Source organism: Brassica napus, chromosome A5, assembly GCF_020379485.1.
Source record: "Brassica napus cultivar Da-Ae chromosome A5, Da-Ae, whole genome shotgun sequence".
NCBI lineage: Eukaryota > Viridiplantae > Streptophyta > Magnoliopsida > Brassicales > Brassicaceae > Brassica > Brassica napus.
Window position 1 is genome coordinate 26942618 of NC_063438.1, and position 14808 is coordinate 26957425.

Here is a 14808-nt window from a genome sequence, read left to right on the forward strand (position 1 = left end):
TAACAAAGATCATCTTCCTATTCTTCTCTTTTCTTTTCTTAATAAAGACTATCCTTCAATCTAATAGTGGCTAGCTATAAAGTTTTTGAAGTTAGGAAAACGATCTGTACAAAATGATATTGCAAAAGATGAAGCGAACCTTACAGATGATCTACATAAATTTGCCGGTATACATTGGTAAGTGGCGTATCCGAGACAAGTTCATATTATTGTTATTAGCAAATGAGTTATCTTTATGTCTCAGCATTTAATTAATTTATTATGTGCATTTTTGAATTTATGTTAGTTTTGTTTTGCAGAAAAACCAATGTTACCATCTTCACGCAACGATGACTTTCTTCTTCCAACCAAAACTGCCCGACTAAAACAAAAGTAAATATGTTTACATTTTTTTTGTCGACAACTAAATAACTTTGCACATAAAATTTATTATACTATCTCAAATTTTGATCAAACAAGTATAGTATCTAAATTATGCAATGTTTCTTTTACTATACATCATTAATAAATATACTAATATGTCATGTTATCGTCAATTTTTTCTTATAATTGTTCAAATTTCAATTTATGTAAAATAAATATATTTTTTTGGTCGCAACGCTTTTAAGTTGAACTAAAAGAAAAAAGTTTTTGTTATTTATGAAGAAAAAAAATAACATTTTCAATTTTATTAAAAACAATGAAAGATTACCCGTGCTTAGCACGGGAAACATACTAGTAGAGTAATACATAGGATAAATATTCAAAGTAGACCAAAACATTGCTTAAAGTCACACTGATCTCTTTAATAATTCCATAACCATGTGGGTTAATTATTACTTTTCTTTTCCATTATTCTGTAAACAAACAAGAATATAATAATAAATACGGCGCCGTTTCGTATCTGACTTCCTTTATATAACTTCTTTATCTCCTTCCCTTTGCCTTCCATCATCAGAATCAAAACTCTGGTCACTCATGGCGTCTCTGACCTCCGATAACGAACAACCGCCGACGAATTCAAACTCAAGTTCTACAGATCATGTTAGAAAGAAGAAGAGCTTATTTGCTTCCTCCCCCTCCTCGTCTCGTGGAAACGCAGCTTCCGTACCAACCAGAGACGGTGACAGCCACCCGCGATGGAGATCGGAGAAGCAACAGCGTATCTACTCCGCCAAGCTGATCCAGGCGCTGAGACAGGTCCGCCTCAGCTCTTCCTCCTCCGCGACGACATCATCTCCAACGGCTCAGAAGCGAGGGAAAGCAGTCCGCGAAGCCGCGGACCGCGCCCTCGCCGTTTCCGCCCGCGGGAGGACGCTCTGGAGCAGAGCGATTCTTGCTAACCGGATCAAACTGAAGTTCCGGAAGCAGAAACGGCCGAGGCAGACGGTTATACCGGCCGTGACCACGGTGGTCACGACGGGAGCTACTAGCAGCAGAGGGAGGAAACGGAGAGTGTCGGTGGTGGGACTGAATAAGAAGAGTTTACCGACGGTTAACCGGAAAGTTCGTTCTCTCGGCCGGTTAGTTCCGGGTTGCAAAAAAGAATCAGTACCGGTTATTCTAGAAGAAGCAACCGATTACATACAAGCACTGGAGATGCAAGTTAGAGCCATGAACTCTCTAGTGGAGCTTCTCTCCGGCTACTCAACCCCCGGCTCAGACTCAGCTCCTCCGCCTATTAGATGAGGTTAAAATCGTCATTTTGCCAGTATTCGACTTTTTAAATTCTGCCATCTCTGTGTGTACACGAAAACTTATTCATATAAATTTGAGAAATATAATACACATAATAATATGTATATAGAAGATCCGGTTCGAGTATAATTTGTGTAAACCACTCATCCTAATTGCTGATTCTTCTTCGTTATTAGTAATTTAGTACTAAAGTAAAATTTGAAATGAGTTAATTAACGATATCTTTGCCATTAAGATTCGAACTCCGACACTCCGTAGTGGATTAGTATTAGTTTTGAATTTGATTAATATCTACGTTATTGCGGTTGGTGGAAATTGTTTAAACCTTATAATAATAAGATATGAACCATAGGATTAGACTAAACCTACTCGGAACTTTCGGCGTACTTCATCCAAAAACACTTTCTCTGTACTTAAATTCCTCCGATCCAACATGGCACGCTATATCATCTTAGAGCATCTTCAATCTCACTTTATTTTTCACTCTAAAATAGAGTTTAGAATAAAAAATATTCTAATAGTACTCTAATTTTCACTCTATAATAGAGTAAAAAATAGGTTTACTCCAAATATAGAGTAATTTATTTTTCTTTTGTTCATCACTCTATTTTCTACTTTAAAATAGAATATTATTGGAGCAAACTTAAACTTTATTATAAAGTTACTCTATTTTAGAGTAAAAAATAGAATAAGCCATTAGAGATGGTCTTACGTAGCATTTATGTCAAAGTTAATAAGAAAATAGATTTGTACTGCAAATAAACTGGGGATGAGGGAAAAAATAATTTTTTTTTGTAGATTAGTGATTTTACTTAGAAGGGTAATATAATATGTAAGTGCTCGTTTTTTAATCGTTGAAATAATTGAGATATTGATGGGTTACACGCATAATTTGATTTAAGGTGGAATGCGATGATTCATTAGAGAATGATTGATGCGTTGAAATGATGAGATAGATGGACATATCTGTCGCTAAATCATCTAGTCACTTCTATTGTGTCCCCTCCCTCTTTTGTATTCTTTTAACATATGCACTACAAGTTTGTTTTGTTTTATCCCTCTTTTATCTCCAAGTTGATGTTACCACACATTAGTAGACTACTAACTCCGACTGATTATTCTAAAACTTATTGGAGTGACAAATTCGATCTTTGGTGCTAAGAGAATCATTGATATGAATTTTTATCAGTTAATAAAGTAATAGAATCTGTTTTTGTTTTTTTTATTACAATGCAATATAGGAAGGCCACTAAAGTATGACAAAGCGACAAAGAAGAAGGAAATGACAAAAGCAAAAGAAATTAAAAATGTGGAAAGTGACTTGAAAAGTATGAAGAAGCACATGGGAGTGGCCATGCATGCCCTTGTCCTCTTCCTTCCTTGTTAGCTTCCTCTCATTGTCTTGTAGGAAAACTATTATGATCTGTTATATCAAAACTAGGTGATTAACAACTCCCTCATGCTTTCCATGATTAATTTGTCAATTTTAAATTTCAATAAAAGTGTTACAAACTTAGATAAGTGATTAGTTGCGATGGAAAGAAAACAAATATTTTTAGTGAAAAAATTAAAAAACAAAAAAAAAGTTACAAAAATTGGCTTTCGAAAAAACAACACAAAAAGGAGAAACTTATAATGATTTTAGAAACTTTTGAATGATTAATTTTTTTTTAAAAAAAAAACTGATTGGTAAAAAACTGCTTTAGAGACTTTCTAAAGCCACAAAGCTCCAACACCAATCAGACCCATGAATAAATTTTTGGTAAAGTGCGTGTTTGTTTAGTCTTTTCTCCCGAAGAAGATAAAGATCGCGGTGAAATGTTCCACATAACTATGTGATCAAGATTTGTTGTGATACATAAATTTGTTTTGTAGGGGGTTTTATAGCTTGGAGCATGATTTCATTTCAATATATACAGTATTCTATAGTTTTAAATTATTTTTATGTATAATGTAAAGAATCTACAGTTTCAAAAAAAAAAATGTAAAGAATCAACGAACGTCTCTGGTTTTTGATATTTTCTTAAAAATCAGCTAGTAACACAAACAAATAGTAATGTCTAGTCTCTACATTTTCTTTCGGAAGACACATAGAATAACTGAGACAAAAATGTTTTGCCGTATATTAGACGATAGAAAATAAAAACTTGTCGATGATCTCGAAACCATCATCCTGCGCATAACAAAAAGGGACGTATACATAAGGGATATGTCGCAAGCTCGTGTCATTTGGACGCAGCTTCAGCTTAGACAATTCGATCGCTTTGTCTTGGTAACCCATTTCGCTCACATTATGGTCGACAACTCGAGGGCCGTTTCTAGAGTTTTATGTAATGATTCACAGACGTAGCTGAGGTTGAACAAGCTCAATCTCGATATAAAAGGTGTATAATGTTACTTTTATCAGAAATCATCCTTAAAAGTTTATTAATCTCTTTCACACGTAATATTATATTATTTTCAGATATTCAAGTTAATTCCCCTTAGAGTAGTATTAGCAGTTGTTGATATATTCCATTTGTTGGATAAATCCATCATCATCAGTCCACTGGTTTATCAATCATGGAACAACTGTAAACTGGGCTATTTTTTTTTTTAAAAAGAGTTAAAAATAACTTTCTAATCGTGGATCACGTTTCTATAAGATAGTCTTTTGAACTTGAACTATATTGCATATTATAGAATAATATGGCCCTACTTGACAACTTATTCATTATTTCTAGAATGTGATAAAGTTCATAAACAAAATTTGAATAATTAACGATATTTATTTGTATAATTGAGCAATCACACTTGAGAAAAGAGAACAAGTGAATAATTATCTAAAGTTATGTTGACAAAAAAAAAAAAATTTATCTAAAGTTATGGATAAGCAAGATACGTGGATATTCACAGATATTTTAGATTCAAAGATATTCGATTAAAACGATCTTCCTTAACGGATCCAAGACCATTAAATAAAAGATCGGTGGATATACATTCAACAATAATGACGCAAGAGAAGGAACACATTTCGTGACAACTGTGAGATCGGATTCGTTAGAGAGAAAACAAGACAAGACATGGCGAAACAAGAAGAAGTCACGGTCCCGATCTTCACATCCCTTGATCCTGTCTACGGCGAAGGATCTCAGCTCCAAGAAGCTAACTCACGATTCGACGCTTTGAAATCCAAATTCAACCAAGCCTTCGGTGCTTCTCCCCAGCTCTTCGCTCGCTCTCCCGGTACAGAACATTGGTCTTGATTTTGTTGTTCTGTTTTTTTTTTGTTGTTTTGTTGTTTTGTTTTTTTTCTCTTGATCTCTAGATGGATAGTGTTAATCTTTTGGATCTGAAAGAGATGTTTTTTTTGTTGTGTGTGTATTGTTTCAGGAAGAGTGAATCTGATCGGAGAACACATTGACTATGAGGGATACTCTGTGTTACCAATGGCTATTCGTCAGGACACCATTATTGCTATCAGGAAACGAGAGGGTCAGAATGAGTTGAGGATTGCAAACGTGAATGAGAAGTACTCCATGTGTACTTATCCTGCTGATCCTCTCCAGGTTTTATAATCTCTCAATCTGTTTATAACATGACCGGTCCTGGACAAAGCCGGATAAAACATTCGCCTAGAGTCCTCAAATTTTTTGAAAAAAATTACATACACATAGGTCCCCAAATTTATAAAAAAAAAAGAAGTTTTATTGAAATTTTTACTAAGTCGCCTTCTGGCCTTCAAAATCTCTGGACCGGCCCTGGTTGGGATGATCGAGTTGTACTAGTGCCTTATCATTTATATGTATAACTTTTGCAGGAGATTGACTTGAAGAATCACAAGTGGGGTCATTACTTCATCTGCGCGTAAGGGCTCTTCTCTTATCCATTTAAGAGATCTCACCCTCTTTTTTTTTTCTTTTGTTGAGATGTCTTATGATTTTGGATTGTTATAGGTACAAAGGGTTTCATGAGTATGCAAAGTCAAAAGGGGTGAATGTTGATTCACCTGTTGGACTTGATGTGGTTGTTGATGGCATTGTTCCTACAGGTCTATCTACTTACCAATACATATATGCATCACGTTCTCATTTTAATCAGAAAGTTTTAATTAGAGTTATTTATTTATTTATTCAGGGTCTGGGTTGTCAAGTTCTGCTGCCTTTGTTTGCTCATCAACAATTGCTATTATGGCTGTCTTTGGTGAGAACTTTGAAAAGGTATTACTACTCACTCCTACTTTCATGAAAGTAAAACTTTCTCTCTTGTTGATTATTGTATTGGCTGAGTTCTTGCTTTCAGAAAGAACTAGCACAGCTTACATGTGAATGTGAACAACACATTGGAACACAATCTGGTGGGATGGACCAGGTCAGAGAATCCATCATCTCTCAGTACCACTGCACTTAGAGCTATCTCTGTTTTTTTTTTCATTGATTAATCAGTTTTTTTTTACTGCAACAGGCGATCTCTATTATGGCTAAAACTGGTTTCGCTGAGCTTATTGACTTCAACCCAGTCCGTGCCACCGATGTGAAACTCCCTGATGGAGGGAGTTTTGTGATCGCACACTCTCTTGCAGAGTCTCAGAAGGCGGTCACAGCTGCTACTAATTACAATAACAGGGTCGTTGAATGTCGACTTGCTTCGGTAAAGTCATAGCATTAACTTAGCATTGTTTGCTAGACTATATACATGATTCTCTCTACCATGTGTAGATCATACTTGGCATTAAGCTCGGAATGGAACCAAAAGAAGCAATATCAAAAGTTAAGACTCTCTCTGATGTGGAAGGATTATGTGTGTCGTTTGCTGGTGATCGTGGCTCCTCTGATCCTGTTCTAGCTGTTAAAGAATATCTGAAAGAGGAACCATACACGGCCGAGGAGATTGAGAAAATCGTGGAGGAGAAGTTACCATCGATATTGAACAACGATCCAACATCTTTAGCTGTACTTAATGCTGCAACGCATTTCAAATTGCACCAGGTATATAAATGTATCAAACCTCTGGAATATTGTGTTTTTGTTTTTTTTTTCCTTAAATTCTTAAGGCTTTGCTTACAATCATTCAATAGAGAGCTGCACATGTTTACTCTGAAGCACGGAGAGTTCATGGTTTCAAGGACACTGTCTATTCAAACTTAAGGTCAAATACAAACCTCTTTTCACCATCAAACTTCTGAATATTTTTTTTTTTTTGGAAACGTTTTAAGACCTTGAAACATCAACTGTGCAGTGACGAAGAGAAGTTGAAGAAGCTTGGTGATCTCATGAATGACAGCCATTACAGCTGCAGTGTGCTATACGAGTGCAGGTTGCATAAATTTTAAGAACAAAGTTTTAATTGTGAAACCAGTGGAAGTGAAATTGATTTTATGATGAAATCTTTTAGTTGCCCGGAGCTAGAAGAACTAGTTAAAGTGAGCAGGGAGAATGGAGCACTTGGAGCAAGACTGACCGGAGCTGGATGGGGTGGTTGCACTGTGGCTTTGGTTAAAGAATCTGGCGTCTCTCAGTTCATCGCTGCGGTTAAGGTAATATAGTTTAGTAGGACACTAATGTTCATTAGCTTTGAGAGGACACTAATGTTAATGCAATTGTTGTATAATTTTCAGGAGAAGTACTACAAGAAGAGGATAGAGAAAGGAGTGGTGAAGGAAGAAGATATGGAGCTTTACCTTTTTGCCTCCAAGCCTTCAAGTGGTGCTGCCATCTTCAACGTCTAAACATGCATCTCCTCTTTCTTTTTGCTTAATTTTATTCAGTCTTTCTCAGTTTGGATGGTTTGCAGTTGTCATCTTACATTGAATTATATCATATCATTGTTGCTGAATAATTGGTTGGCTTGGGATCAAATAAAATATATAGTAGTGGACACAGTACAATGAAGTATGTTTCATTCACATTTATAGAAAATCTTGTTTTGAAAACAGTTCAGATTGATCAAGAGACAATTACAACAAATCAGAGAGTTATAAGTCAGTCTAGTTTCTTTCCTGCAATCATTAGCACACAATTTGAAGCCTTAAACTAAAAAAAAAAGTGTTTACAAGAAGCAGCAGAACCATTCATCACTAACACAACCTAACACTTAACATCAGTACTCTCAGCGTCTCTGTCATTAATCTTCTCATACCCAACCACATAACCGGGCAAATGCCTTGAGTAAACCGGTTTATCCTTGCACTGCTTATCATCCCGGACTCTCCAACACGTCCTTGTCACCTTCCTGCTTATGTTGCTTCCATCACACTCAACATTCTTAGGCAGGTGAGAGGCTTGCACAACTGACAACTGGATTCCACCAACTGATCCCTGGAAGCTTCCGCTGTTGTTAACATTCTTCAGAAAGTCTGTCTCCACGGGCTCAATGTCCGAAACATTTATGCTTCTGAGATGTAACCCCCAGTAGTATACAATGTTTGGCTGCTTTTCACAGGCTTCTAAATGCTCTGTTGGGTTTGGATCACAAAGTCCAAAGACTTCCTCTATCTACATCACACATGAGATGAGTTAAAGCAGAAGAGACTGAATATTCTATGAAGTTTCATATCGAAAGAGTGAAAATGCATACTTTGATAAGAAGAGAGCGGAAACGTGACTTAACCCAACCAACCCAATCACTCAGATCTTCAACATTAGCCGCAGAGAGGTGTATCTTGACGAACCAAGCGTACGTGGTTGCATAAGGATAAGGCTCAAACAAACTATTCCAGTTAAAGCCATGTTTCAAGTAGCCCTACACGTCACAACCGTTTCTAAACGTTAGCAAATGATTCAGAAGATGGAAACATTCTTTCTCTCTTACCTTCATCAAATGATTCCCTCGGTGAAACTCTGACATGATCTTGCAATACGTGCTCCTCGTTACGTTGGAGTTACAGTACTGACGTCCACCGCAAGGCAACTGGATAGGCATTAGCCCTGGAGGGGAGCCAGTAGCTGCAAAGGCATCCCTTAGGAGAACCACAGGCATGGGCCACTGCCAATAAGCAAACGTGCTGAAGAAGCTAGCCACAAGGGAACTCAACGTAGCGTTGGGGTTATATCCGCAGACAAACGCAGCAAGAATAGCCATGTGAACTCCTCCAAGGAACCCATTCAACTGAAAAACACAAAAGTGAAACTGTATCATTATTACATGTTAACGCTAATCATTAGCAAATAGCAATGATAATGCACTTAACACTTACGTTACCGTATACACCACGCCTCTTTGCCCATAGTTTAACACACCGCAGCAATGATTGAAACAACTAAAACAAGAAGACATTCAATAAACAGAAGTTGATACTAGCAATAGTTAGTAGCCAAATATCAACTATTTAGTAAGAATTTCAATTAAAAATATATATATTTTTACAAATTTGGAGACTTTTATTTCTACGTAATTTGTTTTCAAAAATTTTGGGGGCCTTAGGCGAAGATTCGACTAGCCTATGCCTAGGACCGGCCCTGTGATGCGTTACCTCAACGGAAGGCACTATCTGAAGGATGCATTGATTAGCGCGAACTCCAGACAAGCTTCTCCAGCTTGTCTCATTAATGTCTCTCAGAAAGAAAGGGTTTAGCACATCTACATTCTGAAACACTCAGCTGTTAATTAAAACCATTCAGTGTCTGCATAAACAACTTAGAGAGTTCTTAATAACGAACGAACGTTTGGGATTGATAAGACTCGAAGCTGAGCGTAAGGAAGATCAACCAAGATGCCATCAAACTTGAAGCGGATGAGAGGAACTTTAGCATCTTTAACACAATGAACCTCTGACACTTCGCTTCTGTTTTTTAATAGATCACGCAAGTCGATGAAAAAATCCTCCTGTGGCAATTGAGAGAACGATCTTTTACACTTATTCAGATTATACAGAGGAACAGGGCGAGAACTTACAGCTATAGTGGCGAAGAAAGGACCAATGCACAAAGCGTCAATGTCTGAATCAGAACCGTGAACCTAGATGACAAAGAGAGAAGTTAGCTTAGACATTCATTCGTTATTACATGTGTTGTAACAATCTGAGAAATATAACAAGTCACCCCAAGACCATAAGAGCCATAAGGGATTATGGTGGCGTTGGTTGCGTTGATATGATGCTGAGGAAGACGTCGTTTCCAAGCAACGATCTTAATCCATCTCACTACTATCTGTTCCATTAAAACTCAGAGACATCACTTTTCTATCCAAGATCATATGCGAAAGATTTAAAATCGTTACCCTTTGTAGCATATGTATAACGCTTCTTCGTTTCTTGTCATCTTCAGGAGATGGAATGAGTCCTTCATTCACCATAAGCTACAAGATTCGATAAAAAGTAAAACATTAGAAAAATACTAAATTCTTGAAAATCTCTAGAAACTCAATGTACCTGACGAAGAGAAACAGAGCATTCTTCTTCTATTTCAGCCATGTAAGGTGGCAAACCTGTGGGACATGATAAACAGAGGCGTGAACATGAGGATCCTCGAGAAGAAAGGGTTTATTGTATAGATTAAAAAAGTGGCGATGATCCAAGGCAGTGACGATAACCTTTATATCTCTCGCCTCCTCTTCTCATGTGCAGGGATGATCGCCGGGATTTTTGATGAAAAAAAAAAGAGAGAAAAAGATTCGGAGATGCCGCCGTTTCTTGGCGTCGTCTCACGGCCGTGGTCTTTTTGTTTTGAACTTGAAAGTTGAAACGACTTTTATATATTACCTAACTCCAGCGCATGATTAGATTCGGCCCCCGCCTTATTATTAATACGTGGCATTTATGTGTCTTTTAATTGTATTTATTAGCTATTTCTCTTCAACATCTTAACTAGGGATTAACCCGGGCTACGCCCGGAATTTTTATTTTTTTCTAATTTAAGTTGTTAAATTATTTATATTTAGGTTATGATATATATTTATATAAATGTTAAGATACATGTCATAATTAAAATTTATTTTTAAATTTTAACACGTTAAATTAACATATTTTTTACTATTTAAATATTTTTTGTAATTTTGTTGGCTATCTAATTATCATATTTAGCAAAACTATCTCTTGAGTGTTAACATAAATGTTTTAGATATTAAATTAAACTGTAGAGTATTTTCGGATCGACCACATGCTCAACAATCAATCGATCCGTAAAAAGATGGTCGATCTCCTTGGCCAGGTAAGTACAATTTTAGCAAAAATATCTTTGATTTTCAGATATTAAGTATATAACTATTATTTTAAATATTGTTTTAATTGTATTTTTTGATCAAATTATTGTATTATAATGTTTATGTAAATATTTTTTGTGATGTTTGAATTTGTGTTGTTCGTATACTTAATCTAGATGATATTGATGTTTAACAATTTATTGTTTTCTGGAAATAGAAAATAATGATATATCAAAACGTATCTAATACTTGTTAAATGATAGTATAATGTAAATTATATCCATTATTTGAAAATAACCATTTGTTGTTTTTTATTTTCTTTTTTAAATCAGAAATTATTTTTATTTAAAAACATTATTCATATATAATATAATAGTTTAAGTTTGGAAGATTAATCTATATATATAAATTATGTATATTTTTTAAAAAAATAATTTAAGATATTATATATTGAGTAACTGAGTAAAAGCTGAATTTCTTATCTTGAAAATCAAATATTTATATTTTTGTCTTCAAGTTATACTCACCAATCCATCATTGATATTTATAACTCAGTATGTTTTTAAAATAACTTAGTTTTAAGTAATAAACGAATTTAATAATTAAATTCATCACCTATAATGTTATATAAACTATATTTGAAAACTCTCTAAAATTATATTTTAAGCATAATATTACTATTATTTAATTTAAGTTATTTTAAGCATAATATATGCTAAACTAACTTAAATTATATTTACAATAGGACCATCCTAAACCTGTTAGTAAACCAAAAACAATACTAAACCAACATGAACCAATACCTGATTCGGCGAGGAATGAAGTGTTTCGGGATAAACGCTTGAATGGTTATCAACTGAAATGGTTTGATCATGAAAGAGTTAGTATGAATATTAACAATAAAATTATAGATTAGACTAATTTAAATTTGTAAGAATACATTTGAGTCTATGAAAAGCAATTCAATTCCCATGAATAAATTTGTAAGAATACATTTGAGTCTATTTATATTTTATCAACCGAAGCGGGTCTGAAAAATAGTAATTTTACATATGTTTAATGTAGTTTTTCCATTTTTTTCATGTTGTATGTTTACATATTATTTTTATTTTTAAATGTAAAATGGTAATCATACATATGTTTAATGTAGTATTTCCATTTTTTATGATGTATGTTTACATATTATTTATTATTTTCGAAATTATATATAATGTTTTTTTTTACAAAATAGTAATGTTACATTATGGAGATAAGCCGTCTTTTTTTAGTGAAAGATGGTAATCTTACATATGTTTAATGTTTACATATTATTTTTTTAAAATAAAAATGTAAAATGGTAATCTTACATATGTTTAATGTAGTATTTCCATTTTTTATGTTGTATGTTTACATATATTTAGTATTTTTGAAATTATATATAATGTTTTTTGTTTTTTTTTTATAAAACGGTAATGTTACATTATGAAGATAAGCCGTCTTTTTTTAAGTGAAAAATGGTAATCTTATATATGTTTAATGTAGTTTTTCTATTTTTTATGCTGTATGTTTACATGTTATTTATAATTTTTGAAAATTAGTAATATTAAAATATAAAACTATATTTTATGCCACGTGTCATTTTTTGGGAGAAGTTTTTTTGCTGATGTGGACTCTCTATGGAGCCTCAAAAGGTATCTTTTATTAGTATAGAATCTATATTTTAAATTTTAAGATATATTTTTAAATCTTAATGTAATTTTCCATTTTTTAAATTGGGTATTTACTTATATTATATATTTACTTATTATTTATTTTTATTTATATTGTGTATTTCTATTTCTTATACTTTATATTTACTAATAATTTTATATTTTAAGATAGATTTACATTTTAAGATAGATGTTTAAATACTAATGTACTTTTTCTATTTTTTTAAATTGTGTATTTCCTTTTGTTATACTTTCTATTTGCGTAATATCTATATTTTATATTTTAAGATAGATGTTTAAATCTTAATATAATTTTTTCCATTGTTTTTAAGTTGTGTATTTCTTTTTCTTATACTTTCTATTTACTTAATATCTATATTTTACATTTTAAGATAGATGTTTAATATTTAGTGTACTCTTTCCATTTTTTTAAAATTGTGCATTTACTTATTATTGTATATATAATTCGTATATTTATAATATTTACTTATTATTTATTTTTCTATATATTATGTATTTCTCTTTCTTATACTTTATATTTTATTAATATCTATATTTTATATTTTAAGATAGATGTTTAAATCTTAATGTATTTTTTCATTTTTAATGTAAAACGGCAATGTTTTATAGAAGAACTTGGACAAATAGTCAAATAGTTATATTTATGTTTTTTTTTTATAAAATGGTAATGTTACATTATGGAGATAAACTGTTTTTTTTAGTGAAAAATAGTAATTTTACATATGTTTAATGTAGTTTTTCCATTTTTTTCATGTTGTATGTTTACATATTATTTTTATTTTTAAATGTAAAATGGTAATCATACATATGTTTAATGTAGTATTTCCATTTTTTAGGATGTATGTTTACATATTATTTATTATTTTCGAAATTATATATAATGTTTTTTTTTACAAAATAGTAATGTTACATTATGCAGATAAGCCGTCTTTTTTTAGTGAAAGATGGTAATCTTACATATGTTTAATGTTTACATATTATTTTTTTAAAATAAAAATGTAAAATGGTAATCTTACATATGTTTAATGTAGTATTTTTATTTTTTATGTTGTATGTTTACATATATTTATTATTTTTGAAATTATATATAATGTTTTTTTTTATAAAACGGTAATGTTACATTATGAAGATAAGCCGTCTTTTTTTAAGTGAAAAATGGTAATCTTATATATGTTTAATGTAGTTTTTCTATTTTTTATGCTGTATGTTTACATGTTATTTATAATTTTTGAAAATTAGTAATATTAAAATATAAAACTATATTTTATGCCACGTGTCATTTTTTGGGAGAAGTTTTTACCGCTGATGTGGACTCTCTATGGAGCCTCAAAAGGTCCCTTTTATTAGTATAGATTTGAAAGATTCCCATACATCCATTGCAGAAGTACGGCATAGAGCCCAGTTAGATTATGGATCTTGTGCCAGAAAATGGTATTATTATTAATAAAAAAAATTAGGATCTTAATGTATGCTATTTTTACAAATCAGGACCTTACTTTCTTTAAAAAAATTACCAAATTGAAAAGGGGCTTAGTGCAAAAACACCTTTTGCACTGGCCTTAAGCCGGCACTGCATATACTAGAGTGTCTGAAAACCTGAATTCGTGTGACTAAGATGGCAACCAAAACTATCATTTTACCCTTCATATATATACGAATTTTGAGAAAAATAGTCAATTTGTATTGTCTTGCGGAATAAATCCGCAGTTCAATTCTCATTGGCTATCTAGACTATCTTAATCGTGGTTGCTGGAAGTTTCGTGGGATTAGTCGGTTGATCTCGGTCGCTGAGAAGAAAATACTATTGTGCATTATATAAATCTAACTTTAAAACTCCCTCTAAAAGAAATTAATAATGAAAACAGTTTTTGATAATTTCATTAAGCTTTGAATTAACTTTGGTGGAATGTGATTTTTAACACAGACACAAAAAATGATAGGATGGTGACGGCTAGGGCTTTGGGCGATGGAGAAGGCGACTCTCAGATCTGAGCATCACTGACGGTGATTTCTTCACACGGCTCTCGCGGCAGCGTCGTCAACATCACAAGGGAGACTGTCGACACTCCTTGTGGCTTTCCTGTTTTTCGTTTCCCCCTGGTTCACCGGTGCCGTCTTCCTCAAGCAACTTCAGTGCTGTACTTGATCCTTGTTGAGTCTAACAGTTCCGTCCGTAGATCAGCTCACCCGTGTACGATCTTTGTCGGCACGATCCCACCAAGGGTTAGAGTTTACGGAGAGCAAGGGGAACTGCTTGATCTGATTGTTTTCCTTTGAAATACCATCACTCTGTACGTACATCTAC

At 33.2% G+C, this 14808-nt stretch overlaps 3 protein-coding genes across 4 annotated transcripts; 2 read left to right on the forward strand and 1 right to left on the reverse strand.

The window, feature by feature from the left end:
• Positions 1 to 909: 909 nt before the first annotated feature.
• LOC106452991 (transcription factor bHLH148-like) lies at positions 910 to 3198 on the forward strand. Of its 2 annotated transcripts, none has more exons than XM_048780083.1 (2): positions 910 to 1669; positions 2923 to 3198. In XM_048780083.1, the coding sequence occupies exon 1, from the start codon at positions 958 to 960 to the stop codon at positions 1666 to 1668; it is 711 nt and encodes a 236-aa protein (XP_048636040.1). In that variant the 5' UTR covers positions 910 to 957; the 3' UTR covers position 1669; positions 2923 to 3198. The 2 variants fall into 2 exon arrangements, with proteins under 2 accessions (XP_048636040.1, XP_048636039.1); XM_048780082.1 differs by having other exon boundaries at positions 911 to 1669; positions 2919 to 3198.
• A 1388-nt stretch (positions 3199 to 4586) lies between these two features.
• On the forward strand, positions 4587 to 7537 carry LOC106452993 (galactokinase). Its single transcript, XM_013895207.3, has 12 exons — positions 4587 to 4902; positions 5050 to 5225; positions 5477 to 5523; positions 5613 to 5707; positions 5794 to 5876; positions 5959 to 6027; positions 6121 to 6306; positions 6375 to 6644; positions 6734 to 6804; positions 6895 to 6972; positions 7051 to 7192; positions 7274 to 7537. The coding sequence occupies exons 1-12, from the start codon at positions 4740 to 4742 to the stop codon at positions 7382 to 7384; spliced, it is 1491 nt and encodes a 496-aa protein (XP_013750661.1). The 5' UTR covers positions 4587 to 4739; the 3' UTR covers positions 7385 to 7537.
• LOC106452992 (nuclear poly(A) polymerase 3) lies at positions 7409 to 10414 on the reverse strand. The gene is made up of 11 exons (XM_013895205.3): positions 10186 to 10414; positions 10025 to 10080; positions 9874 to 9951; positions 9696 to 9803; positions 9550 to 9612; positions 9319 to 9480; positions 9128 to 9241; positions 8852 to 8914; positions 8467 to 8763; positions 8233 to 8397; positions 7409 to 8150 (listed from the first exon to the last, which is right to left on the reverse strand). The coding sequence occupies exons 1-11, from the start codon at positions 10211 to 10213 to the stop codon at positions 7743 to 7745; spliced, it is 1542 nt and encodes a 513-aa protein (XP_013750659.1). The 5' UTR covers positions 10214 to 10414; the 3' UTR covers positions 7409 to 7742.
• Positions 10415 to 14808: the final 4394 nt, after the last annotated feature.

Bases quoted from the DNA above. Each gene is read 5' to 3' on its own strand.
- LOC106452991 (XM_048780083.1), top strand. From the start codon at position 958: ATGGCGTCTCTGACCTCCGATAACGAACAACCGCCGACGAATTCAAAC.
- LOC106452992 (XM_013895205.3), bottom strand. From the start codon at position 10,213: ATGAGAAGAGGAGGCGAGAGATATAAAG. The intron at 8,915-9,127 runs GTAACGCATCAC...TTCTTGTTTTAG, and splicing joins AGATAGTGCCTTCCGTTGAG to TTGTTTCAATCATTGCTGCG. The intron at 8,151-8,232 runs GTATGCATTTTC...TGTGTGATGTAG, and splicing joins TCCGCTCTCTTCTTATCAAA to ATAGAGGAAGTCTTTGGACT.
- LOC106452993 (XM_013895207.3), top strand. From the start codon at position 4,740: ATGGCGAAACAAGAAGAAGTCACGGTCCCGATCTTCACATCCCTTGAT. The intron at 6,645-6,733 runs GTATATAAATGT...ATCATTCAATAG, and splicing joins CGCATTTCAAATTGCACCAG to AGAGCTGCACATGTTTACTC. The intron at 6,973-7,050 runs GTTGCATAAATT...GAAATCTTTTAG, and splicing joins AGTGTGCTATACGAGTGCAG to TTGCCCGGAGCTAGAAGAAC.